The following is a 26,607-nucleotide window of genomic DNA, read 5'->3' on the forward strand; positions in this document are numbered from 1 at the left end:
GCATATGCTCCAGAAAACGCTAGGAGTTAGGCATTCTATTATCCCCATTATAGAGATGAGGAAACTGAGAATGTATAACCACCAATGCAGAGCTAGGATAGAACCTCAGGCCCATCGTACTCTTCCAAGAGGGACAGCTGAATCCTCAAGCTGAAAACAAGCTGCGGACGGACTTGGATCTGATCCTTGGATTTTAAGCCCCCCTGAACAGACTTTATCTCCCCATTTCAAAGCCTAGTCTAAAGGCAGCAGCAAAGAGACCTCCAGAAGTGTCTGTGGCAGCCGTGAGGGGCCAATGGCCAAGATGCCCAGCTGCTGCCTCCGAAATCCATCCCTGATCTGAGCCAAGGCCACATCTCCCAGGCACCAGGCCAGTCCTCTCCAATGTCTATGCCCAGGCAGATACGAAGGGGGCCTGCTCCTGGGAGACCTGGGACTGTGACGGAAGCTTTGCCACATGTTCCTCAGACTGTGGGCGTGGGGATGCTTGCGCCCAAGCTTCCCTCTCCCTCCCTCCCTTCCCAGTGTCAGGTCTGCCCAGCAGTCTGATGGTTCCCCCAGCCTTTTCCTGTTCCTTCCCTGTTTACTCTCACAAGGGTGGTCCCCTGAATAAAATCTTCGATGTGTTTAATCCCATGCAAAGCCCCTCCCCACTGGTGCCCCCAGCCATATACACATCACTGTGGGGGGAAAGGAGGTCAGCCTCTCCTGACTTTTCTGGGGGAACGTGGTCTGAGATTGGGAAGGTGAAGGCTACAGAGGAACAGGTTTCTCAGTGTGTTTGCCCTTGTCAGTGGTCTTGGTGCCGTGAAGGAAGACAGCCTAGGCGACAAATGATTGACTAGCACCCCAACTAGCCCTAAGTCATTTGCCAAGAAGTTACCTTTTATTACAGGTATCCATAAGCACAAGGACTAACATGGAAAGGCTGGGGATTCTTTTCCGACTTTATATCCTTTGGGGGAAGACATTCAAACCCTGCATCCTCAGTAACTCCTTGTAGGGAGATTTTCTTGTCACCTTTTGCTCCTCCTGAAAAAGAAAGGAGATGAGCCATATCTATGCTGATTCTAAAACACCTAGAATGAAAGCGGTGCATAACCACCATCACCAGCATCATTTTGCATTGTTCTAGAAGCACCAGCAAAGCACCAGACAAAAGAGAGGAAGAAGAGGTGTTTCTTTCCTAAAATAATAATTATTTTTTAAGTTTATATTTAATTCATTAGTTAACGTAGTGTTATCTTAGTTTCAGGTGTACCATATAGCAATCTAACAATTCCATACAGCAACTGGTGCTTATTAGGACAAGTTCCCTCCTTAATCCCTATCCCCTATTTTACCCCCTCCCTGCGCCGACCTACCCCCCACCATCACCCTTCCACTCTGGTAACCTTCAGTTACTTCTCTATGAAAGAAAGAAGAGACTTAAGAGAATTCATTAAGGTATGAGATTAATACACAGAACATGCAAACAGTAACTCACTATAAATATAGAACTTACAATAGCACAAAACAGATTGGTATCTAGGAACAAAATTAACAAAAGCTGGGCAGGGTTAATATGATGAAAATATTACAACTTCACTGAGGGACCAAAATACACCAACCAAATAAAACATTTTCCAAAATCCAAAGATACCCTAGCATTGAATAGAAATAATACTTTAAAATTCAATTGTCCAAATATCATATGAACAAGTTTCATATAGTGATTTAATGCCACTCTGTTATTAGCTGTGTCTTTCTGTTCTCTATAGTTCTGATGCTTTGACACCAGGAGCCTCCAGGGACTGCCCCTCCCAGGTTAGCTAACTCCTAGAAAGAACCAATAAAATTTTCCTTTCATATGCAAACCAACCAACTGGGAGCCTACACTCCCTCCTCCCTATCACAGTCCGAAGGGACTCTTACACTCTCCTATGCTCCTGCCCTAATCACCCCAGAATCAGCACCAGATAACCAGGGCTGCCCCTTCACCCCAGAGCTCTTGGAAATTATTCAAACCAGCCAGTCCTAAACCTGTTTACTGTGCCTCACCTCTTTCTTCCCTAGGAGACCACAATAAAGGCTTCAGCCTGCTAGTTCCCTTTCTCTCTACACCTGAGACTGACCTCAGTGTCTTCTGGAATGGTGTGGCATTCTCCTTTTAGGAACTGTGAGTAGGAAGCTATCTTCTTGGGGCACCTGGGTGGCTCAATGGGTTAAAGCCTCTGCCTTTGGCTCAGGTCATGATCTCAGGGTCCTGGGATCGAGCCCCGGATTGGGCTCTCTGCTCGGCAGGGAGCCTGCTTCCCCCTCTCTCTCTGCCTGCCTCTCTGCCTACTTGTGATCTCTCTCTCTCTGTCAAATAAATAAATAAAATCTTAAAAAAAAAAAAAAAGAAAGAAAGAAAGAAAGAAAGAAAAAGAAGCTATCTTCTCAAGATAATTCTCTCCTGATCTGTTGGCCTTACTGAACTTCAACTTTTTCTATTAGTAAACTGTATTTTATTTATTTATTAAAAAGATTTTGTTTATTTATTTGTCAGAGAGAGTGAGCACAGGCAGACAGAGTGGCAGGCAGAGGGAGAAGCAGGTTCTCTGCCGAGCAAGGAGCCCGATGTGGGACTCAATCCTAGGATGCTGGGACCATGACCCGAGCCAAAGGCAGCCGCCCAATCAACTGAGCCACCCAGGCATCCCAGTACACTATATTTTAAAGCACACTGTGGATTTGTGTGTGTACGTGCTAGTGAAGTTAATATTCAAAAATAATCAAGTGAAGAAAACCATGAAAATTCTGAAAAATGATAACATAGGTAGGGCAGTGCGGAGAGAGCTGGAGTGGCTGGTGAAGGGTAGGGGGAGGCAGGGATAGCACTGTATTATGAAATGGCTTTATGAACATGGTGGGTATGAATTTCAGTTCAAAGTACCCAAGTGTGAAAGAAATATTAATTTTTAGTAATTCAACTCAATTTTATCCTCCATTTTGCCAGGGTGGAAACTAATTCAGTCATGTCAGGGCCTCGTGGCCCCGACCACCCCCTCCCACACTGCTCTAAGAACCGTTGGGTTTAGCTAATATCCAGGTATCAGGGCTGGGCTTCAGAGCCTTGGCAGCTGCTGTACCCACTGTGCGTCCTGGTTGGGAGGCTCTTTGTTGCAGCTTTTGTGATATAAACCCCACCCTGGGTCACCTCCTCTCCAAGAAAATGTCTGTGATGTTTGTATTGCTGTATGCCATGTAGAGATAGATTCTTCAGGAGTGAAGTCACAGAGGAGCCTGTCAAAAAGGAGCAAGAGGGCACAGGCCTTGGAAGACGAGGGTTGGGTGACTTCTGGGTACACAGACACTCAGCTGAGTGGGGGAGAACAATGGGAATTTACTGTGAACATTCTGAGTAGTGACAGAGGCACCACAAGCTGCTGTAGGAGTGCAGGGAGGAAGGGCATTCCCATGGAAGAGATGTCTTTCGCACTAGACCTTGAAAGATACAGTTGATTTCATATGGCAAACATTGGTAGGTGTATTGTCGCGGCCGGCTGGCGTGACAAATCGACCAGGAACGTGAGGGTTAGAGGATGAAGAAAAGAACTCGAGAAGCAGAGAGATGGGGGCAGGAGGAGCACTGAGGAGGATCTGATTTCCTGAGCCCACCTTCCTCAGTGGAGGGAAAAGGGCAATTCCCAGCAACGCGCTGGAACCAGGGCATGAGCCGCACGGCTGTAGGTCAACCATTCCATAGACCACACAGATTATTTTAGTGACCACTGATACAAAGAACAAAATTGTGGCTAATGCCATCTCTGTGATTTCCAGGCCTGAGTCAAAATTTAAAGTGCTTCCTTAAACTTTGACACTGGAGATCCAGGGGTTTCTGGGTGTGCCTTTCTCTACTCCCTAACTGGAGTAAGCATTCAACCTGGATTTACTATGGGTTCACTGACTGGCTAGCCTCTCTCCTGGAAAAGGCCTTGGAAGGGAGGAAAGATCCAAGACAATCCAGTGAAAACCAATGGTGTAGACAGCACTGCTTGTCAAATCTGAATCCAAGTAAGGTATACTTTTATTTGCGCCTTATCAACAGGAGGAATTAATAGGATCTTCAATTTCCTCTGTCCACATTACTCCATTATTCAGATTAGCAGCAGCAAATGCAACCAGGAATCAACAGATGATTCTGACTTCTGTAACCTTTCACTCTCCAGTCAGCAGAGTCCATTTGATCAGGGTTTCTTGGTCATAATTCCCATTAGGAATTTAGCTAGTTTCCACCTTTCTTAATATATTCATATGAAATGCTAACCTAGTCACTCTAAATTCCATTTGTTTCAGTCATGAGGCACTCTTCATAGGAACACACTACTTCCCCATTGCCTAGCCAAGTGGCTGTGAACAGTAAAAAACAAAAGCATTGCTGGATTCCATATTTTCATTTTCCTTTGGTGTTCAATAGTCCTACTGTTGCTCTGTAACAGAGTTGAGTTATGAGAGTCACTTCACATAATACGCTGAGCTACTTCAAATGCCGAAGTGTTAAATAACCACAGAAAATATCCACTGAGCTATTTCCAACCATCATGAATTCTCATCCAACTATTATTTAGTGAACACTTGCAGAACAGGTGGCTGTATAAAGACCTAAAATTGAGACACCTGGCTGGCTCAGTTGGATGAGCATATGACTTTTGTACTTGGGGTCATGAGTTTGAGCCCCACACTGGATGTAGAGATTACTTAAATAAATAAAAAAAAAAAAAAAAAAAAAAACAAGGAGGAAGTAAAAGCAGAGGGACAGAGGGAGAGGGAGAGAAGACTCCCCACTGAGCCAAAAGTCCAACGCAGGGCTTGACCTCACGACCCTGAGCCTGAAACCAAAATCAGACACTCAACCAACTGAGCCACCCAGGGACCCCTAAGTGTTAATTATTAGACTAGGGAGTGCAAAAATGTTTTATCAAAGTAAGTTTGATTATCAACCAATAGATTCATCTTAGAAGGACTTCTTCAACACCTTATGCTTCTAAGGGAAAATTCTTTTTTTTTTCAAGATTTAATTAACTAATTAATCAAATTTATTTGAGAGAGAGAGTGTATGCACATGCGGAAGCACAGAGGGAGAGGGACAAGCAGACTCCCCAACAAGCCAGAGCCCACTGTGGACTGGATCTCAAGACCCTGAGATCATGCGTGACCTGAGCTGAAGTCACATAATTGACTGAGCCACCCAGGCACCCCAGGGAAACTGTTTAAAGAAGACTAATTTCTAGACTCCTTTTATAAAATAAGCAGTCAATGGACAGTGTGATCAGAGGGCTCCTAGATTAATCTGGTCTTCAAATGCTCAGACTGACCTCTGCTGGATAGTCTACTAACACATTATTTTCTTCCCCTCTTGAGCTAAATATGGCTAGGGAGCAAGCATTTTCCCCAAACTATATCTGGTAGTTAGATTTATATAGTTCAATTCAAGATTATTCATCAAAGCTTCTACACTTCTTTTGCAGCAGAATCCTGTATTGCACTTGGCCGCCAGAGGCAACTGTCCATGGGCAGAATAGGACACTGATGAGATTTATAGGAGCTACCCACTCTCAACACTCCTCCTGATATGCTCTATGCTTTTATGCAGCCCAGGCTCTCTAGTGTGTACCTCAGAAGTACAGAAGAACATCTGCTGCTAGGGCACCTGGGGGGCTCAGTCAGTTAAGCATCTGCCTTTGGCTCAGGTCATGGTCCTGGGGTCCTCAAATTGAGCCCCACATCAGACTCTCTGCTCAGTGGAGAGCCTGCTTCGAACCCTCTCCCTCTGCTGCTCCCCGTCTTTTAGCCTTTCTATGTCAAATGGATTAAAAAAAAAAAAGTATCTACTGCCTGGGCCCAAATTCAGGGGCTCGCTGCATAAAACCACAGCTCGCCACAAGTATCTCCTGGCCTGACATCTCAGAGCTGGAGTCCACTCTGCAGAAGTCACTTATGCCCCTAAGTAGCCAATGGAGACAAGTCTGATGCATATGACGCAAACCCGCTGAACTTTGAGATAAAGTCCTGTGCTCCAATTCATATAAAATGCAGATAATAAGAATGACCCTGAAAATACTTTTCCATTTCTAATATTCTTTTAAAATAATGTCTTTCTTGGGGTGCCTGGGTGGCTCAGAGGGTTAAAGCCTCTGCCTTTGGCTCAGGTCATGATCCCAGAGTCCAGGGATCAAGCCTCGCACAGGGCTCTCTGCTCAGCGGGGAGCCTGCTTCCCTTCCTCTCTCTCTGCCTGCCTCTCTGCCTACTTGTGATCTCTGTCTGCCAAATAAATAAATAAATAAATAAATCTTTTTTAAAAAAATCCATTTAAAAAAATAAAAAATAAAATAATGTCTTTCTGATAACAAAAATTACAGGATTAGTTTTAAAATTTCGTAAAAGAAGGAAAAAATAGAAGAAATAAAAATTGCCTATAATTCCATCCACCAAGGATATTAAAATCTTGGTTTTATTGTCCCCATCTTTTTTCTTCTGTGTGTATATGTGTGCAAGAGTATAGGTGTACACCCTGACCTGTATCCATCCATTCTGCAGCTTGTCTTTTTCATGAGTATTTTACTGTGATGATTCCTCCATTTACACATACTCTTTAGCACAATTTTTATTTTATCAGGTCAGCAGATCATACTATACCTAAGCAATGTCTTCTATTAAACACTGGCACTGTTCCTACACTATGATGAATGGCTTTGTTTATAAATATTTGACTATTTTACTATGTCTTTAGGATACACTCTCCAAATAGGCTCACAATCAAAAGTTAGGGTGTATGAACATTTTTAAGATTCCAAATACAAACACTGCTGGAATTACTCTCTGAAAATTTACCAATTTCAACTTCCACCATAGCATAGCAATGTCATCTTCATTTTACAGACACCCTCTCTGAGAATCATAATTTTAAAAGCGCTAAGTGGATAAGCGAAAATAAACTTTTTAGTCTAACTTAATGTTTACATTTATTCATACTCCTTCATATTTACTTATACTCATTTAAATTTTTTTTTTTGTTAATTATACATTCAAGCCCTTTGCTCATTCTTCTTTTAGTACATTAATATTTTTCTTAGTTATAAGAGTTCTTTAGGGGGCACCTGGGTGGCTCAGCCATTAAGCGTGTGCCTGGGGTTCAGGTCATGATCTCAGGATCCTGGGATGGAGCCCGGCATCAGGCTCCCTGCTCAGCAGGAAGCCTGCTTCCCCCTCTCCCACTCCCCCTGCTTGTGTTCCTTCTCCTGTTGTGTGTGTGTGTCTGTCTCTCTCTCTCTGTGTTAAGTAAATAAATAAAATCTTTAAAAAAAAAAAAGAGTTCTTTAAAAATTAAGGCTGTTGACTCTGTTGATCTCAATGTGGTACCCACAAACTAAGGTCTATTAATCCAAAGATACCCTAAAATTATTATTTTGGGTACGGTATGACTTCTCCTTTAGCTCAGTAAGTTTTTTTTTTTTTTTTTAAAGATTTATTTATTTATTTGACAGAGAGAGATTACAAGTAGGCAGAGAGGCAGGCAGAGAGAGAGAGAGGAGGAAACAGGCTCCCTGCTGTAGCTCAGTAAGTTCTTTCCGGAAAAACAAAACAAACAAAATCCCAATTAGGTACAAAGTGATCAAGAGATAAACTGTGAAGTAGAAATAGCCGATGTACTCCAGCTTACTGAACATACCTCTACATTAGAAAATCCTTGAGAATTTTTTCTCAGATGTTTTTTAAAAAACATGTGACTTTAGGGCACATGGGTGGCTCAGCTGATTAAACATCCAATTCTTGATTTTACCTCAAGTCATGATCTCAGGGTCCTGGGACTGAACCCATCGTTGGGCTCCCTGCTCAGTAGGGAATCTGCTTCTCCCTCTCCCTTTGCCCCTCCCCCTTCTTTTCCTGTCTAATAAACATCTTTTAAAAAATTAAATTAAAAAATGTGACTTCAAGAATGGATTTATGTAAAAGAATACTGATGTGTAACTCAGCAGTTAGGCAGTTACAATGCTATTATTTAGTAAAACCCTTTTCCACCTTTCATCTGTAAATGGATTATCATACTTGCAACTTTTTCTGTTTTTAGTCAATTCTTTTACCATAAAATGTCATTTAGAAATGCTTTTTTATTTTTCTTTGTAATTTTTGACATTTTAGTAATTTTGCTGTGGAAAATAACATTCCATCTTACAAGAAAGAGAAAACTCCTCCAGACCACTTCCTGGCATCTTTATTTACATATTAGAGCGGGTCAGCCAGTGAAAATCCTAGAAAAAGAAAAGACAACAAACATTCAGTTAACAGAATTAATTGCCTCAAACTATATCCTCACTGTTTTCCTTGTTCTAAAATTTGGAAGTTCATTATGTCCACATTTAGGTTTGTCTTCGGTCTTGTGCTTTTCCCAAAAGGAAGCTAAAATTTCAGAGTGAACCTTGCTGTCTTGTCCTACAAAACAACTATTAACGGGAATCAGGGCACAAACAATAGAACTGGGAAGAACCAGAAGTAAAACCAAAAGAAGAAAGGAGATGAAGGAAGGCCAAAGAGGGCAAGCTCCCAGCTCCAAGAACCTGGTTAAGAAGAGCAGTGCACAGAAGCCTTTTCCAGGACTAACACCATCCTACACAGGTGGCCTGGACATGGTGACTGCAGAGAATCAGGTCCTCTCAATATTGTAGCAGGAAGCAGTGAGCCTATCCTATACTGCAAACCAAAAATAAATGGCAGATAGACACAGAGACAATGAAAATGAACAGCTTGGAAACTATAATATATGTGGAATTTACTGAAATGAGGATAAATAATGTTGAAATGATAGATTCAAGAAATACAAGGATAATCCTTATGGAGTTAAAAAAGAGGAGACAAGAACTTGTATTTCTCCAGCAATACCTCCCCAAATTCATAGAGAACTTGGAGAATAGATCATTAGAAGCAGATCATTAGAAACGTGAATTCACGAGCAGGAATTCACAATTCATTAAGGCTTTCCTGTGACTAACACGGTCTCAAAACTGTCGTGTGTGTGTGTGTGTGTGTGTGTGTGTCTGTGTTCTGAATACAGCTGTTAAATACATTTGGTCTAATGTGTCATTTAAAGTCAATGTTTCCTTATTGATTTTTTTGTCTGGATGATCTATCCATTGATGTAAGTGGTGTATTAAAATCCCCTATTTTAATTCCCTATTATTGTAGTGCTATTTCTCCCTTTAGGCCTGTTAATATTTGCTTTATACATTTAGGTGCTCCTGTTGTGTGCATAAATATTTACAAGTGTCAAACCTTCTTTTTGCTTTAACCCTTTATCACTCTGCAGTATCCCTCTTTGTCTCTTAGTACGATACCTGTTTTAAAGTCTGCTTTGTCTGATATAAATATAGCTATTCCAGCTTTCTTTTGGTTTCCGCTTACATGGAGTATCTTTTTCCATCCCTTCACTTTCAGACCGTGTGTTCTTACATCTGAGGTGAGTCTGCGGCAGACAGCATCTAGATGGGTCTTGTTTTCTTACTCACTCAGCCACTCCTGATTGGAGCATTTAGTCTATGTACGGTAAGGGAATTACAAATAAATACATACTTATTGCCATTTTGTTAATTGTTTTCCAGCTGTTTTTTGTTCTGTTCTGTTCCTTTTGCAAAGTCTCTGATATCTGGGTTTCTTTTTTTTAAGACTTTTTTTTTTTTTTGGAAGAGAAAGAATACATATGAGCAGGGGGAGGGGCAGAGATAGAGGGAGAGAAGCAGACTCCCCACTAAACACAGAGCCCTATCTCAGGATCCTCATACCATAACCTGAGCCGAAACCAAGAGGCAGATGCTTAACCAAGTGAGCCACCCAGGCGCCCCTCTGATATCTGATATCTAGCAAAATAATTTTAGTAGATTTTTATATATTTTATAGTTTCCAAATTAGTTAATTTACATTTAACTGGTTGCCCAGGGATCCATTTGCTATTGGTCTACTACCTTATTCAAAAAAGTAAAAGATGGTACCTGGGCGGCTCAGTTGGTTAAGCATCTAACTTTGGCTCAGGTCATGATCTCAGGGTCCTGTGATCAAGTCCCACATTGGACTCCCTGCTTAGTGGGGAGTCTGCTTTTTCCTCTCCTTCTGCCCCTCCTCCCTGCTCAAGTTCTCTCTCTCAAATAAATAAATAAAATCTTAAAAAAAAAAAGAAAGAAAAAGATGTTGCAGCATATATATGTATAAAGAACCAAGACAGACACTTCTTGAAAAAATGATCTGCTCTGAAAACAGTGACTGATATACAAGGTGTAAGTATGGAAGACAGGGATAGAAGAGAGGGGAAGTGGCAGGACCAGAATCAGAGCACAAGATTTAGTATGAAAAGCAGCTTAATCTGGGATGGGAAAGGATCACGCTACACACCCTGTCATTTATTTTACTGCTATAATCTACACTACAGCTTTGCTAGACGCCAAAGTAACCAGTTTTGAATGTAACTGCACATATCTTTCTATTACGGTCTTATCCTCCCACTGTGCTTCCTTTGCATTCTGCCTTCTAGCCCCTATGGCCTTCTTTCAGTTGCTCAGACTTGTCATGCTCCTTGCTGCCAAAGAACCTTTGCACATCTCTTCCCTACCCTCTTTGCTTGAGACTGTCCCTACTTCTATTTCAGATATCAGTTTAAGTGCCAGTTTCCCTCAGATTTCCCCTGTGACCCTAAAATAAATCAGCTTCCTTGGTAGTGTATTTGTTCAAGAACTGGGTGCTTTCCTTCAGAACAACTGCTTCACTCTGTTGTTATGTGTTCAGTTGTGAGGTGACTAGGCTGTTCCTCTCCCCTACTGGTGTCTAAGCTCCACAGGTGAGCAGGTGAGGGCTGAGTCTGGGTTTGCTCATCACGCTATTCCTTTTTTTTTTTTTTTTTTTTTAAGATTTTATTCATTTATTTGACACAGAGAGATCACAAGTAGACAGAGAGGCAGGCAGAGATAGCAGGAAGCAGGCTTCCCACAGGGCAGAGAGCCCGATGCGGGGCTCAATCCCAGGATCCTGGGATCATGACTTGAGCCGAAGGCAGAGGCTTTAACCCACTGAGCCACCCAGGAGCCCCTCATCACACTATTCTTAACAAGTAACCCAACACATCTAACACATATCTCAACAAATATTAATTGAAAAAACACAAGAAAGTGCCAAACATAGTGTTTATTAAGTACCAAACTCAGAGTTTAGAAAGAACTCTGTGAAAAGAGTGTTCTATCTGCTAGATACTTCTGGGGATAGGAGGGGAGATGCATTTCTGATTTCTGCTTAGCAACTGAATTTACCTGGGCTTTCCGTGTGGCTTGTGGCTCAATCATGATGTTGAGAAGAGAAGGTTTAGTTGTGTCTGCCAAGCTCTGCTTCAGTGATTTTTGGAGTTCTTCTGGTGTTTGCACAAAATATCCTTTGCCTCCAAATGCAGTCATAACCTGTTCATAATGTGAGTTTGGCAGAAGACAGACTGGAGGAGCACTAAAAAATTAATAAGTCAATAGAAAAAAGGTCATTTTTGAAATAATTTGTGGAAAAGTTTAGGCTAAACTCAAAGGCATACTTTTATGTCCAACACTTAAACAAAGATACCAATACACTGAACTTTCTATATATATATTTTAAAGATTATCTGTTTTGATGGGGAGGAGCCGAAGGAGAAGGAGAGAGAGAGAATCCTCAAGCACAATTCCCGCTGAGCACAGAGCCTGATGTGGGGCTCAATCCCAGGACCCCAAGATCATGACATGAGCCAAAATCAAAGAGTCAGAAGCCCAACTAACTAAGCCACCCGGGTGCCCCTAAAGTTCCCATATATTTTTTATTGTCTATACAGCAATGTCCAATAGGACTTTTTGTGATGATAGAAAAGTTTTATATTTATATCTGTGCTATCCAATATCATAGCCACTAGTGATCAAGTGCTGTGAGCACTTGAAATGTGACTAGTTAAAATAAGGAACTGACTTTTTCATTTAATTTAAATAGCCACACATGGCTACTGGATACTATACTGAACAGTGTGAGCTATGCCATCAACTACCAAAAGAAAAAGAAGAAAAAAGGAATGGTTACTACAATAAGCATATAACAGCAAAATGAGAAATGAAGTCAGTGAGGCATAAGCAAACATACTCATATGCTGTTCCACCCCCAGGCTGAGTAAATTCACATCTCATACCCCATGGTCAGCTAAGCAACTGTTTCACTTTTTTTTTTTTTAAAGATTTTATTTACTTATTTGACAAAGAGAGAGACAGCAAGAGAGGGAACACAAGCAGGGGTAATGGAAGAGGGAGAAGCAGGCTTCCTGTCAAACAGGGAGCCTGATGTGGAGCTCGATCCCAGGATCCCAGGATCATGACCTGAGCTGAAGGCAGACACTTAATGACTGAGCCACCCAGGTACCCCAACACTGTCTCACTTTGACTCTACCATGAGATAATTAAGAGTTTGTTAAGTAATAAAAAGAAGGAAGACCTCTGGGTCATAAATGTTAACATTCATTTCCACCACAGGGTAGTAGTAGTAGAAGGGCCAAGGACATTTTGCAATAAGCCCTTTCATTAACAAACCTTAGACATCAAACTTAATCAAACACCAAGTCTTTAGTGTTTAGTGGCTCACTGATCATAAATTATTTACTGAAGCACCCTATCATGCACTGGGTATTTTTAGTTGTTATTTTTTAAAGATTTTATTTATTTGGCAGAGAGAGGCACAGCGAGAGAAGAAACACAAGCAGGGGGAGAGGGAGAAGCAGGCTTCCTGCAGAGCAGCAAGCCTGACGTGGGGCTCAAACCCATGACCATAGGATCATGACCTGAGCTGAAGGCAGATGCTTAATGACTTAGCCACCCAGGTGCCCTCATGCACTGGGTATTACATGTAAGTGATGAATCACTAAATTCTACTCCTAAAATCAATATTACACTATATGTTAACTAACTAGAATTTAAGTAAAAATTTGAAAAAAAAAATGAAGCACTCCATTATGAATGGTTGTACAAAGAGGAGACAGGGTTCCCGCTCTTTAGAGGGGCTGACAATATAAGTAAACAATACTCATACCACAGAAGCACATTCCAATACAGCAGACTCTTTAGAGAAATTAAAATAGATGAGAGAAATTAAATACACATTATTCTGGGTTACTTACACTGCAGTAGCATCTCCAAATTTTAACATTTCCTTCCAAGAATCTGCATCAAAACCTTGGTAAATTCCATTATTATTCACCACCAAAAGTACAATGGGCAAGTTGTACCTAAAATTGAAAGCAAAGTATCAAGGAAATCATTCTTCGTTCTAGAGCAGTTTCTTTTCTTCAGGCTGAAATTTTAACTAATAAATGAGTAGTTTTCCATAAGCTTGCTTTGTAATATTAGGGTAATGCTAAAAATTAAGTATTTGTTATCCTAATAAGGAACCTCAAGTCATTAACAGAAACATGGAGTTGCAGAAAGTATGGAGATCAGAGGTTGGCACACTTGGTTCTACCTCTCCGAAACTGTGGACTTCACACAGCTTTTCTGAACTTAGTTTTCACAGATCGAGGTGTTAATAAGAATGACACTTTCCATATTTAATATTCTCTGAAGCACCACTTCTAGATGGTGCCCAGCAGTACTATTTGAAAAATATCTTTCTATTTACTGAACTCCTCATAGATAACCAGCACTTGCTAGATGCTGGGGGAAATATATAAATGACTAGCATACATTCTCTTCTCTCAAACCACTTCACTCAAAATTAGAAAAACATTATATGGTTTAACAAATAGAGAAAAAGAGAATACTTAATAATGAGCTAAGCAGTATTGTAAAGACAAAAAAAGGATGACTAAACTTTACTAATGAATGGCCAAAGATGGGCTTTATTTTCTACAGCAAATAAATAATTTCTGAGACCACGTGTTAGAAAACCAAACAAAACTGCACACTGTTACATAACGGGATTGTGGTAACTACTTGCTCTCCATGCTCAAGCTCTAGAAGGCTCTAGAAGGCCAGCTTTCCCATAACCCATCTTGTTGGTGTATATCACCTGGCTGTCAATACAGATGCTCTAATAAGCATATACTTTCCCTCTGATCTTTAAAGTGTTGTATGCCAAAGCTTTGAAAGGCCCCAAAACATAATTTACACACGAGCTCTAATAAGAGGCCAGGCTAAGAATATAGAATGACTTTACCACAGTTTAAATAACTAGGGAGAAAAAAAATCCCCATACTTACAGAGTAGGATCTACAACAGCTCATGAGTCTCGCCATGAATCCTCATAATGAGAAGCATAATGTGAGCAGCTCACACTGAGTGAGCAGGCATCTCAAGTTTTACTGAGATTACCTCATTTGTTACTCACAACTGTCCTCTAAGGTAGGAAATATTACTACCCCTCTTCCTATTTTGGAGGAGACTAAAGCTTAGTTAAGGAACTTAACCCCCATCACCCACATCACTTGGCTCTGATGTGGTCAAGTGAGTATTTAAATCCAGGCCATATGATCCAGAGGCTGCACTCTTAACCACAAAGCTCTGCTGTCTCCCTGCAGAAAACAAGATTTTCTCAGACCAAAACTTTCTGCAGTGATCTCAGAACCACCTCTCACAGTTTTGCAGGTTTGGGTATGTAGTCAAGGGCCATGAAGACACTATCCTGGATGAGAAAGGCACCAAGGTTACTTCATGCCAGTATTCTTGGGACACAGCACGGAGCTATGTACAAGGGCCCTTGGCACATGGTGAACACCTGGTAAGCATTTGTTAGATGAGTGAGTCTTTATGTGTAATTTTTTTTATCTTTTGGAGAAAGAAATGCTGATTTACCTGCATATGGTTTCCACTTCCATGCCAGAAAACCCAAATGCACTGTCTCCTTCCACACAGATGACACGCTGCCCTGGGTTCCTATCTTTAGCCACTATAGCAGCTGCAATGGCAAATCCCAAACCAATTCCCATTGTTCCAAAAGTACCAGCATCAAGCCTGTTGGGGAACAAAGCTAAAATGAAACCCTCTGGGGCATGCTGATGGTGGAGGTGGCACAAATCGAGTCATATACACGTGTAAGATAAAGAGCAATAAAAACATTCTGTCTTTAATATAAAGCTTTTAAACTGTGAGGAACCAATTAGGATAAGCAGAATGGGTGGAAAAGTCTCTCATAATTGCTTGGAAGACTATGAATATATCCTTGGAACACTAAGTATACAAATTATCACATGATCATGAAGACATATCAAGCATAAAAACTCCACCAAATCTTACCTAAAAATACTTATAGGAAATATGTCCTTATACACTGAACACATGTAATTCTCAAATGTTTTATGAACCTACACTACTATAGCTTCCAATTTAACACATTATAATTTCTTCACAGGAAGCCTCACCTGTGACGAGGAAGGTAGTTCTGAATCACAGTGCGTCCAATATCCATAGTATTTGCTCCTTCACTTACCACAAAACAGTCTCTGGGTAGTTGTTCTTGAACATGGTAGAATACTGTGTAATAATTCATAGGCAGAGATTTTTGGGAAGCTAATTCCTAAAACATTTGAGGGAAATATAATCAAATTAGATTGAGATACAGTGAAAAATGAGCAATGTCAATAAGCTACTATCCAACTTATTTGGAAATAGGCAACAAGAACGAGCTATGAGGTTCCCAAATGGCCACCCTGAGAAGCTAATGGATCTGTTAACAGGCCTGTGGGACATGCTAAGGAAAAGGGGACCCACAGACCCAATTTTGGATAAAAATAAACCAGAGAATAGCTTTCTTCCTGGACACCCACCAGGCACATTAGCATACTAGAGTCAGACAAGTCCTACAGTAAAAATAGCTGGAAACACTGGGTTAAACAAAACTGAACAGTCTTATATGAGTACTTTAAGGGAAACGCTGCATTAGAAAAAGTAAAAATTTTATTCTAGAGTATTTTAATCTGAAATATGCCCTTAAACTTAAAATGAAAAGGAAGTCAGGATTTCAGAAAATCTGAAAATCTGGTTCTTCTCCACATGCTCTGAAGAGTAAGGGGATATGCTTCACCCTCTATTCCAAAGAGTCTCTGAATGGAGCAAGGTGAGTACCTTTGTCTAGCCATATGCCTTCTAGAGTGGAGAGAAAGCCAGGTGAGGCTTCAGCAGCAACAGCCCCATGTGCTCCCAGCACTGCCTCTTCACCTGCACTATTCTGGCCTGCTGGAAATTATATGTCAGATGGATGAGGCTCCTGCCTATACTCCTGCACCAGGAAGAGAGGCGAGTTCCTTTCATCTTAAACTAATATGACTCCTAGGGAAAAGAGGGATTAATCATCACACCATTCGGGAAAACAGCATCGAGACTGGCTCTTGATAGAAACAGCCACTGATTAAAATTCCAATGAAATAAAGAATCATGTATAAATAATTCTGCTAGTTTTGAAAATGTTAATTTATTCCAAGACATCTGGCATATTAGGGAACAATATGAGTATAGCTCAAATTTCGTATTTGCTTATGCAGGGTTCTGTCAGTGAGAAACACTACATGGCCACAGAAAATTGCACCCAGCTGAACCAAAATACATAGGAATACACAAAACATTAGAAAAAAAATCAAGAACAACCTCTCTCACGAAGAAAAAATTCTACCTATATACAAAGACTCTAAACAAACCACCACATCCTGCAGAAGTGGTTCATTTCACTGCTAATAGTGGAGGATGTGGTGATTTCCACACATTATTCAACTTCCAAAACCTTTAGGTATCAGGCAAAGCCATGAGTGCAAATGAGAAAGTTGCAAAGTCATTCCCAGTAGTGATACAAAAGTTAATCTGAAAGGGCCATAAATGGTCTCCACCAAAAAAAAGAAAAGAAATATGAGGTGATGGATGTGTTAATGAACTAGATGGGGAGGGGGGAATCCTTCCACAATGTATATGCATATCAAATCACCATGATGTACTCTTTTTTTCTTAACATATAATTTATTATTTGCCCCAGGGGCACAGGTCTGTGAACCATCAGGCTTACACACTGCACAGCACTCACCGTGGCACATACCCTCCCCCAAACAATGTACTTTTAAATATCTTACAATCTCATATGTCAATTATACCTCAATAGAGCTAAATTTTTTTTTAAACATTTTTTTAAAGAATTACTTATTTATTTGACAGACAGAGATCACAAGTAGGCAGAGAGGCAGGCAGAGAGAGAGGGGAAGGGAAGCAGGCTCCCTGCTGAGCAGAGAGCCCGATGTGGGGCTTGATCCCAGGACCCTGGGATCATGACCTGAGCCGAAAGCAGAGGCTTTAACCCACTGAGCCACCCAGGCGCCCCGAGCTAAAATTTTTTTTTAACAAGGAAAAAGAAGGGTGTACATTAGATCAAATTTTCCATTTTGATGAAACACCTATCCATTATACATGCCTGCTTGAAGTACTTTTATTTATTTATTTATTTGTTTGTTTGTTTGTTTGTTTGAGAGAGAGAGCGCAAGCATGAGCATGAGCATGACAGGAGAGAGGTCAATGGGAGAAGCCGACACCCTGCCGAGCAGGGAGCCCGATTCGGTACTTGATCCTGGGACTCCTAGAATCATGACCTGAGCCTAAGGCAGGAGCTTAACTAACTTGAGCCACCCAGGTGCCCAGACTTTTATCTTAAAAAGTAGAAAAATATGCTCCAAGATTTAAGATTCCAAAAGATCTCTTAACTGTGATTTGGTGCCAAGGTCAAACCAAGGAGAGTGAGCTCTAACCATTCATATGGGTTCTTACAACTTTCTGTCCAATGTCAGATTGGTCTCCTCCTACCACTTCACACTAACTCAACAAGCTGCAACCCTTCTAACGCCTACTTCCACAAGAGACTTCAAGTCTTCCTCAAGAAAAAGAACCACATTTATTGAAATATATATTTCTTAACCATTTATCATGTATAAAACTTTGCCATTTTTATTTTTGTTTATTTATTGAAGATTTATTCATATATTTTAGAGAGAGAGAGAATGCATGGGCATGCATGTATGCATGCAAGTTGGCGGGGAGGGGCAGAGGGAGAGAAAGAATCTCAAGCAGACTCCCCACTGCATGCAGAGCCCGAGTGGGGACTCAATCTCAAGACCCTGAGAAGATGACCTTCGCCGATACTAAGAGAAGCTTAACCAACTGAGCCACCCAGGTGTCCCTCTGCCACTATTTTTATTAAGTTGCTATCTTAGTATTTCATAAAATTTTTGAGAGCTGTGCCTCTAAACACTTTTTCCTGTGAACCCTGTGGTTTTTACTGTAAGATTTTATATAGTGTGGTGATTTTAGGAATGCATAGGTCATATTATGGCAGAGGTAACTGAGCCATGAACCAAAAGTGTTCTTGAGTTTCTGTGACTCTCATATTACCTTGGATGCAGCTTCATTGCTCTTCATTTTTTCTCTCAGAGTTTGCCACCAGCTGCTCTCTGGAGGATATTGCCATGGTGTTTTATTAAATTGTTCTAAAAGCTAAAAAACCACAGACTTTTTACTTTTTGAAAATAAACTTAACTCATATTAATACAACAATCTCTTATTAAAGAAGACAATACTGCTATAATATCCTGCCATTCAAGTCACTCATCCTGTTTTTCCTCTAGGTGGCTAACAACTTTATAGCAAAATGGAAAGCTTTAGTTTGAGTCAGTGTCGACTTCCACCAGAAGTTGGGATTTCCATAGAACACAGGGGAAATGCTACCTTCTCCACACCTCACAGGCAGGGGCTTTTATGTCCTCCTCAGCCTTTGACACTAGGAGAAAAATCACAGACTCCTTGCGGGGAGGACAATAACCCCAAATATCCAAGGATTCCTGAGATAAGACCACATGCTCCAGGATATTTTAATATGTGATTGGAAGATGCTTCATAATATTATAGGACCATGATTAGCAATACCAATTTGTATCTAAAATCGAGTAATACATGTGACTATATTCTATCTCCTATTACAGTGAAGTATATAAATTATGTATAAATAAAAAGAATCTGGACAAGTCACTAAGTACCATTTGAAGAGTAAAAATTCTCTTTATTGCCTAAAGAAATACTTAAAATTTTCCAGTACATAAAGACATTTCTTGGCTGTAAATTCAGTTCCTCTGGAAGCTGTATTATAATTTTTCAGACAGTTAAATAGTACTTAGTAAATCACTGTTTGCCTACTGAATGTCTTTAAGTCCTCAATCACCTTCCAAAAATGCTTAACTTACTCACATAAAAATGATCTATATATAAGCAGTTGGATTTAGTGAGTTTCAAAGTTATATTTAAAAATAGCTTTCTATCATAAATTTTGTTTAAAATAGATATTAATAAATGTGTCACCAAGTGATTCTAAGGTTGAAACATTTTTAGGAACTAACTATTCCCTAAAGGCCAATCCCCACAAACTAAAACTTAGGCAAAAGCTCTTACCTGTTTAGTGACAGCATTTGTGTCTCCTAGCAAAGTCACAGCAGGCTTTACATTATTCCCCAATTCTTCTGCACAGATATCAACCTAAAAAAGAGAAAAAGCTTAAGAAGAAGCTATGCTTATTCTTAAAAGTCTTTAAGAGGTCAATTAAGGCTGAATAAATGAACTGAAAATTTTATATTCAGGAAATTTTGTTTTTTAAAGTATGTTCCAGACCCAGAATGGAGCCAAGTGCAGGGCTTGGATTCATGACCCTAAGATCAAGACCTGAGCCAGTATCAAGAGTTGGACACCCAACCAACTAAGCCACCTAGGCGCCCCAAAAATTTCTAAGATTTTATTTATTTTTTGACAGAGAGAGAAAGCCAGAGAGAGCACAAGCAGGGGGAGCTGCAGGCCAAGGCGGAGGGAGAAGAAAGCTTCCTGCTGAGCAGAGAGCCTGAGGTGGGGCTCGATCCCTGGGCTCAAGACCTGAGCCAAAGGCAGCTGTTGACTAACTGAGCCACCCAGGCACCCCCAGAAATTTCTTAATAAAAGCAAAAATCCACGTAACTATGCATATCACAGCTAGGACAGAAACCTCATCATCTTCTTTCATTTTAATATCAACTCTGTAGATTTGGGTATTGTTCTATTAAACAGGAATGCATCTGATTTGATCAATTATAGTTCTGAATCTAATCAATAAAAAGCTTCTACTTAATTAGACTGGAATTGCTACTTAGAGTGGTTCTCAAATGTGAGCTATCAGAATCACCTGGTAGGTTTGTTAAATCACAGATTGCAAGAGTCCACTTCAGAGTTTCTGATCTCAGTAGATCTGAAGTGGGAACCAAAAATATGCTCTTCTAAAAGATTTCCCAGATGGTGCTACGCTGCTGGTCCAGGGACCACATTTTTGAGAACTACTCCTAGGATAAGCATGATTACTTACCATTTACCCAGACGCTCTATATCTGAATGGCTGTGGGCAAGTGAAAACAGCTGTGCAAGGACTTGTGATTTAGCCACGTCAAAGGGGCTACACTTTATTCTGTACTTGGGTGGGGGGTAATAAAGAGGTGGTAGCATCTTCCAGGTAAACCCAGGACTTGTTTATTTGCAGTGTTAGTTTTCCATAGCCCCAGGGGGAGAGGCACCATTAGAAGCTAACTCCTTAAAAAGTAAAAGGCAAGGGGCACCTGGATGGTTCAGTGGGTTGAAGTCTCTGCCTTCGGCTCAGGTTGTGATCCCAGGGTCCTGGGATCGAGCCCCGTGTCGGGCTTTCTGCTCAGCAGGGAGCCTGCTTCCTCCTCTCTCTGCCTGCTTCTCTGCCTACTTGTGATCTCTGTCTGTCAAATAAATACATAAAACCTTAAAAAAAAAGGGGGGGGGAGAAGACAGCAATTGTAGCTGGGTTATCAAACACCATACACAGTCTCTGTAGGGAAAACAGGTTCATATTGCACTACATAGGCAGCACCTTCTTTCATTTTTTTTTTTTAAAGATTTTATGTATGTATTTGAGAGAGAGAGATAGCAAGAGGTAGAACATGAGCAAGGGAGAAGCAGGCTCCCCACCAAGCAGGAAGCCTGATGCACGGCTCAATCCCAGGACCCCGGGATCATGACCCAAGCCGAAGGCAGAGGCTTAACCCACTGTGTCACCCAGGCAGTACATACTACACCAATAAGAAAAGTGGCTTAGAAAGAGAATCATAATGATATAAAGAACCATTAAAGGGAGGTCAGAGTATATTCCACTCTGTATGGTGACAGGTAAAAGCAGCATTTAGAGATTTCCAATCAAAGGTCATTTAAAAGATCTGGCATCTAAAAGGACAACTCCAATCTCTAACCAAGCTGAATGTTTTGTTCTAATCTACCATTCCACTTAAACCCCTTTGTGTACCTTTAAATATACTTGAGCTATGAGGAAGAGGCAAGTTTTGCTTTTCAAACTATTTAAAACTTGATTTTGAAAGGTTTTTTGGTTAGAAGCAAAGCAACATATTATGTTTCATAGGCTTGAAAAGGCAGCTTACTTTGGTACCTGTAATTGTATTAGACAATTTATAAAAATCTACAAAAGCCAAGAAGAAAGCAGAGCTGATAATAGCTGAGGATAACAATAAATCACAGATAGCTCTGATTTTAAATCTCTCTGCTCTGAGTACCTGGATAAATTTCACATCTGGCTGGTATCTTGGAGGCAGTCCAAAGTGCAAAATCCAATTTAATCTGGCACCAAATAATACAATTACATCAGCAAATTGCAAAGCCCTATTAAAAAGAAAAAATCTGTTATAATGCAGAAAGTATATCTACATTTCTGATTTGAATTATTCTAAAATTAATTTCTAAAGTACTTGGAAAAGTTAAATAGTCTGGAGCTTATTTTATTTTAGCCTTCAGAATCAGCTTCTAGGGTAAATTTGATCTTTCATACCAAAATAATTATGAAACCATTCTATTTAATAGTATTCTAAAAGATGAAAGAAGAAAAATATTATAAAACTATACCTATTTCATTGTTTATTACTTTTTTATCATTAAAAAATGTAAGTCTTCTGTAGATAATTCTCTGTAAAATAGAAAAAGCATAAAGAAAAAGAACTTCAACCTATAATACTATCAACTTAAAAGCTATTATTAATAGCCTAGCATATTTTCATCAAGTCTTCTTTCACCGCAAGTGTATTTTTACATAGTTGAGCTCATTTGCTAGAATACTGTCTCATGTACTTGTGCTTATTACAACCATCTTCATCATTAGGTTCTTCTTAAAATTTCTATTTTTTCTAAGTTTTATTTTACATTTTTTAAGTAATCTCTACATCCAACTTGGGACTCAAACAAACTAGTCTGAGATCAAGAGCTGCATGTTCTTCCAACTGAGCCAGCCAGGCACCCCTTAAATATAATTTTGGAATGCTATATACTTTGCAGAACATATATACCAAATTTATTTTAACTTTTCTCAATTGCTGGATAATTTATAAGTACTAGGTTGCACATCCTTTTTTTTTTTTTTTTTTTTTACTATGTTTTATTTATTCATCTGAGAGAGAGAAAGAGAGCTCAGACACAAGTCAGGGGAGGGCAGAGGCAGAAGGAGAAACAGACTCTCCTCTTAGCAGGGCCCATGAGCCCAGCATCATGACCTGAACTTAAGGCAGACACTTAACTGACTGAGCCACCCAGGCGCCCCTGGGTTACACATCCTTATGCTTGAATCTTTTTTTTTTTAATTAACATATAATATTAATTATGTTTGTATAATAATATACTATACTATAATATAATAATTATATATTATATATATTTATCATTTTTCAGGCAAGAGGAACCAGAAAAGGGGTCCCTGTGGTCTGTGAAGGGTATGGGAAAAATCCAGTATTCTTTTTTCTTTTTCTTTCCTTTTCTTTTCTCTTTCCTTCCTTTCTCTCTCTTCCTTTCTTCTCTCCCTCCTTCCTTCCTCCTGTCCTTCCTTTCTTTCTGTTATTTGCCCCAAAGACAGTTCTGTTTGTGCAGTACTATAAGGCAGCGGCAAGAGACTCCTAGAAAGGATGGGTGTTGGGGGGGGGGTCAACCTAGAGAAGAGAAAAGAACTTTCTAGTTCTGGGAATGAATCGGCATATGGCTGGGGCTCATGCTTGGGCTGTATATGTGCACACAGACCCAAAGGAACATAGCAAGGGCTTTGAAGCTGAACTGATCCTGGACCTAATGCCTCTAGCAAGACAGAAAGACAGACCTTGCAATCTGAACTTAACCAGGCTAACTGCCTGCTAAAACAAAGTCAACATTCTACAGGATATGTAAATATGACCTAGAATCTTAAAACATAATACTTACAATCTAGGATATATTCCAAAAATACTCAATATGCAAAAGAACCAGAAAGATGTGCCCAATTCTCAAAAGAAATGAACAGACTCCCATTCTGTGATGACCCAGATATTCAAACTAGTAAACAAAGGCTTTAAAGCAGCTATTATAATATGCTCCATAAAGTAAACAAAAATACTCTTCAAATAAATGAGAAGATAGACATTCTCAACAGAGAAACATAAAATATAAGACAAAAGTATTGAAAATAACTAAACAGGGGCGCCTGGGTGGCTCAGTGGGTTAAGCCGCTGCCTTCGGCTCGGGTCATGATCTCGGGGTCCTGGGATCGAGTCCCGCGTCGGGCTCTCTGCTCAGCAGGAAGCCTGCTTCCCTCTCTCTCTCTCTCTCGCTGCCTGCCTCTAATCTAGAGAACATAGCAGAACAAGTAAATATAGAGATGTCAAATCACTATGTTGTACAACTGAAACTAATGCACCATTGTATGTCAACTATACTTCAATTAAAAGATAAATATAATAAAATATAATAAAAATAAAAAGAATATTTTGTATAAGAAATTTCTAATAGGGGTGCTCAGGTGGTTCAATCAGTTAGGCATCCAGTGCTTGATTTTGGCTCGATCATGAGATTAAGTCCCCTGTCCGGTTCCACACTAGGCATGGAATCTGCTTAAGATTTTCTCTCCCTCTCCCTCTGCCCCTCCTCCCTGCTCACTCTCTCTAAAATAAATAAATAAATAAATCTTTAAAAAAAAAAAAAAAGAAATTCTAATAAGCTACTTAAAGATAGAAAAAAAAGAGAGAGAATTGAACAGATATTCATGGACCTATGGGACAGTATCAAAATGTCTACTATTCGCGTTATCCCAGGAAAAGAAAAAGAGATTGGTGTAGAAAAAAAATCTGAGGAAATAATGGCCAAAAACAATAAATGTAGTGAAAGATACTACTTTACAGACTGAAGAAGATCAGAGAACAGGATAAACTAAAAGAAAACCATACCCAGATACTTAATCAAACTACTGAAAACCAAAGATAAAGGAACATCCTGAAAGCAGCCACAGAACATATTACATATAGGGGAGCAGAGATTCAAATGACTACAGATTTCCCATCTAAATCCATGAGGGTCAGAAGGCAGTGGACAACATCTTTAGAGTGCTGAAAACTCTAAAAAGAAACTGGTGTGCTTAAAATAACATTACAGGACTTCCCCTAGATTCATTAAAGTCACAAAATAAATTAGCCCAAGATCTGCCAAGCCATTGTTCTTTAAACTCTAGCATGCTACGCACCTGGATCTGGCAGCGCTCACACAGTATTGGTGGTTATCAGGGATGACACCCTTTCCCATGGGGGTGGGCAGAAATGGTAATTTACACTGCTCCACCAATTTCCTGAGAGCCTCCTCTGCATGGGCATAAGCAGCACCTACAACCAATGCAAATGTATTGGACAAGTCAGTTATGCTCCAGGCACTGTGACTCTTAAAGCAACTCACATGAATTTCCTTTCAGAACTTCTCAGAGAATCTCTTGTTTATACAGGGCTTGCTCACACTCAAAACAAACTGTGACTATGGTTTTTATCTTTGGTATTTTAAAATGTTTAAGAAAACAACAGTGCTAAGTTCCTCCCCCAAAATATTCTCAATTATTCTGAAGGATGTCTACTACAAAACAAAGTTGCATCTCTTCTCTCTTCCTGCTCTCAATTGTCTGTCCTATGGTTCCTACTGACTTACTACTCACAATTCTTTAAATACAGTATCTTTACTGACCAGCCCAGGTGGGCAAGGAAGGAGTTTGCTCTGACAGAAAGAGGCCCTCTCTAACCTCACACGTTGCTCCCTACCATCAGCTAACTGCATGGAAATTCTAACAAGAGACATTTAGTTCATTCAGATTCAACATAATGCTCCCCCATATAAAAATATCTTACAATCTTTTCTCATACGTGTCAGATGAAAAATAGCTTTTTTTCATCCAGAAAGTTTCCTTGTATTCTCTTTCTTGCCTCAATATCTTTGTCCACCCAGTTCTCTTCCTGGACTTGTCCACTCAGTGACCTATCATCCATTTTCAAGGTGTAGCAGTGTCATCTCTTCCAAAGAGTCTTTCCATGCTACCTACACAAATAAATTGTTGCTGCTTCCCTTGAGAATCCACCTCACCCTCTCTATACACACCACATATGGGTACACTGCACTTATTTGTTTCTAATATATCTCGAAGTAGGGACCGTTATTCCTCTATATAGCCTACAAATGTTTTCTGTAATCCCCACCTTATTGTAAGTACTCATCAAATATGGGGTAAAAGAAGAATGAAAACTAGCATTTACTGGGTTCCTTCTACCAATCTTATTACTTAATCATAACCACTCTGTTGAAGTTAGTATCTCTGTTTTACAAGTGAGGTAACTGAGACTCAAAGTAGTTGTTTGCCAAAACCACAGATCTAAGAGCATATAGCTGCATTCGACTCAGCTCTGACTTGGTTTTTTTTTTTCCTGCTGTCCACCATTTTCATTAAAATTATCTTTGGTTTCTATGTAGTTAGTTCCTTAGTAGTTGATAACTGACTAGCAGGGTCATGGATGACTCAAGGCCCCCTCAGTTCAAGAACATATAATGGATATTAAAATAACTTGCTAACAGGAGTACAGTGATTTCCTCTCTTAGGAGAGAGCAACTTGACAATAGGTACCAAAAACCTTAAAATATGAATTACCTTTTAATTTAATTTTCTTTCTGGGAATCTATCATAAATCCTAAATATGGAAAAGCTTTAGCACAAACATGTCTGTCATAGTTATACCAAACAAACAAAAAAAACTGGCAAAGTTTTTTTTCAAGTATCTTTAAGTATCTCTCAGTGAAGTATCTCTCAATGAAGTATATACATGAATATACATGAATAGACCTTAAAATTATATTTAGGAAAAAACTTAAGACCATGAAGAAATGTTACAATATTAAATGAAACAATTAGAATATAAATAAAACTGTCTATATGGTATGATCACAATATATGAAATACAGATGCAGAAATGACTAGAAATATTACATGTTAAAAATAGTTATCTTTTTTTTTTTTTTTTTTTTTTTTAAAGAGCGTGCAAGTGAGGGAGGCGAGAGGGGCAGAGGGAGAGAAGGAGGGGGAGAATCTGGTTCTGCTCCACGCCCAGCACGGAGCCCTATGTAGGGCTCAATCTCATAACCCTGAGAGCATGACCTGAGCCAAAATGAAGAGTCAGATGCTTAGCCAACTAAGTCACCCAAGTGCTCCAAAAATAGTTGTCTTTGGATAAA

The 26,607-nt window shown here is 39.9% G+C and overlaps 1 protein-coding gene across 4 annotated transcripts in view; it reads right to left on the minus strand.

Annotated features, from left to right (window-relative positions):
* Positions 1 to 864: 864 nt before the first annotated feature.
* The window catches only part of HACL1 (2-hydroxyacyl-CoA lyase 1), a 39,730-nt gene continuing 13,987 nt past the window's right edge, over positions 865 to 26,607 (minus strand). For 3 of the 4 annotated variants that reach the window (XM_045088935.1, XM_045088938.1, XM_045088937.1), the window contains 9 exons: positions 24,590 to 24,725; positions 21,618 to 21,723; positions 19,462 to 19,545; positions 18,412 to 18,513; positions 15,411 to 15,565; positions 14,845 to 15,003; positions 13,176 to 13,283; positions 11,311 to 11,497; positions 8,114 to 8,274 (listed from right to left, as the gene is read on the minus strand). In XM_045088935.1, coding sequence (XP_044944870.1) covers positions 8,242 to 8,274; positions 11,311 to 11,497; positions 13,176 to 13,283; positions 14,845 to 15,003; positions 15,411 to 15,565; positions 18,412 to 18,513; positions 19,462 to 19,545; positions 21,618 to 21,723; positions 24,590 to 24,725 — 1,070 coding nt within the window. In that variant the 3' untranslated portion in view covers positions 8,114 to 8,241. Of the gene's footprint in view, positions 1,033 to 8,113; positions 8,275 to 11,310; positions 11,498 to 13,175; positions 13,284 to 14,844; positions 15,004 to 15,410; positions 15,566 to 18,411; positions 18,514 to 19,461; positions 19,546 to 21,617; positions 21,724 to 24,589; positions 24,726 to 26,607 lie in introns of those variants that run through there. The other variant, XM_045088936.1, reaches the window with a different exon arrangement.

Source organism: Mustela putorius, unplaced genomic scaffold (assembly GCF_011764305.1).
Source record: "Mustela putorius furo isolate JIRA1106 unplaced genomic scaffold, ASM1176430v1.1 tig00003834_pilon_pilon_pilon, whole genome shotgun sequence".
Lineage (NCBI taxonomy): Eukaryota > Metazoa > Chordata > Mammalia > Carnivora > Mustelidae > Mustela > Mustela putorius.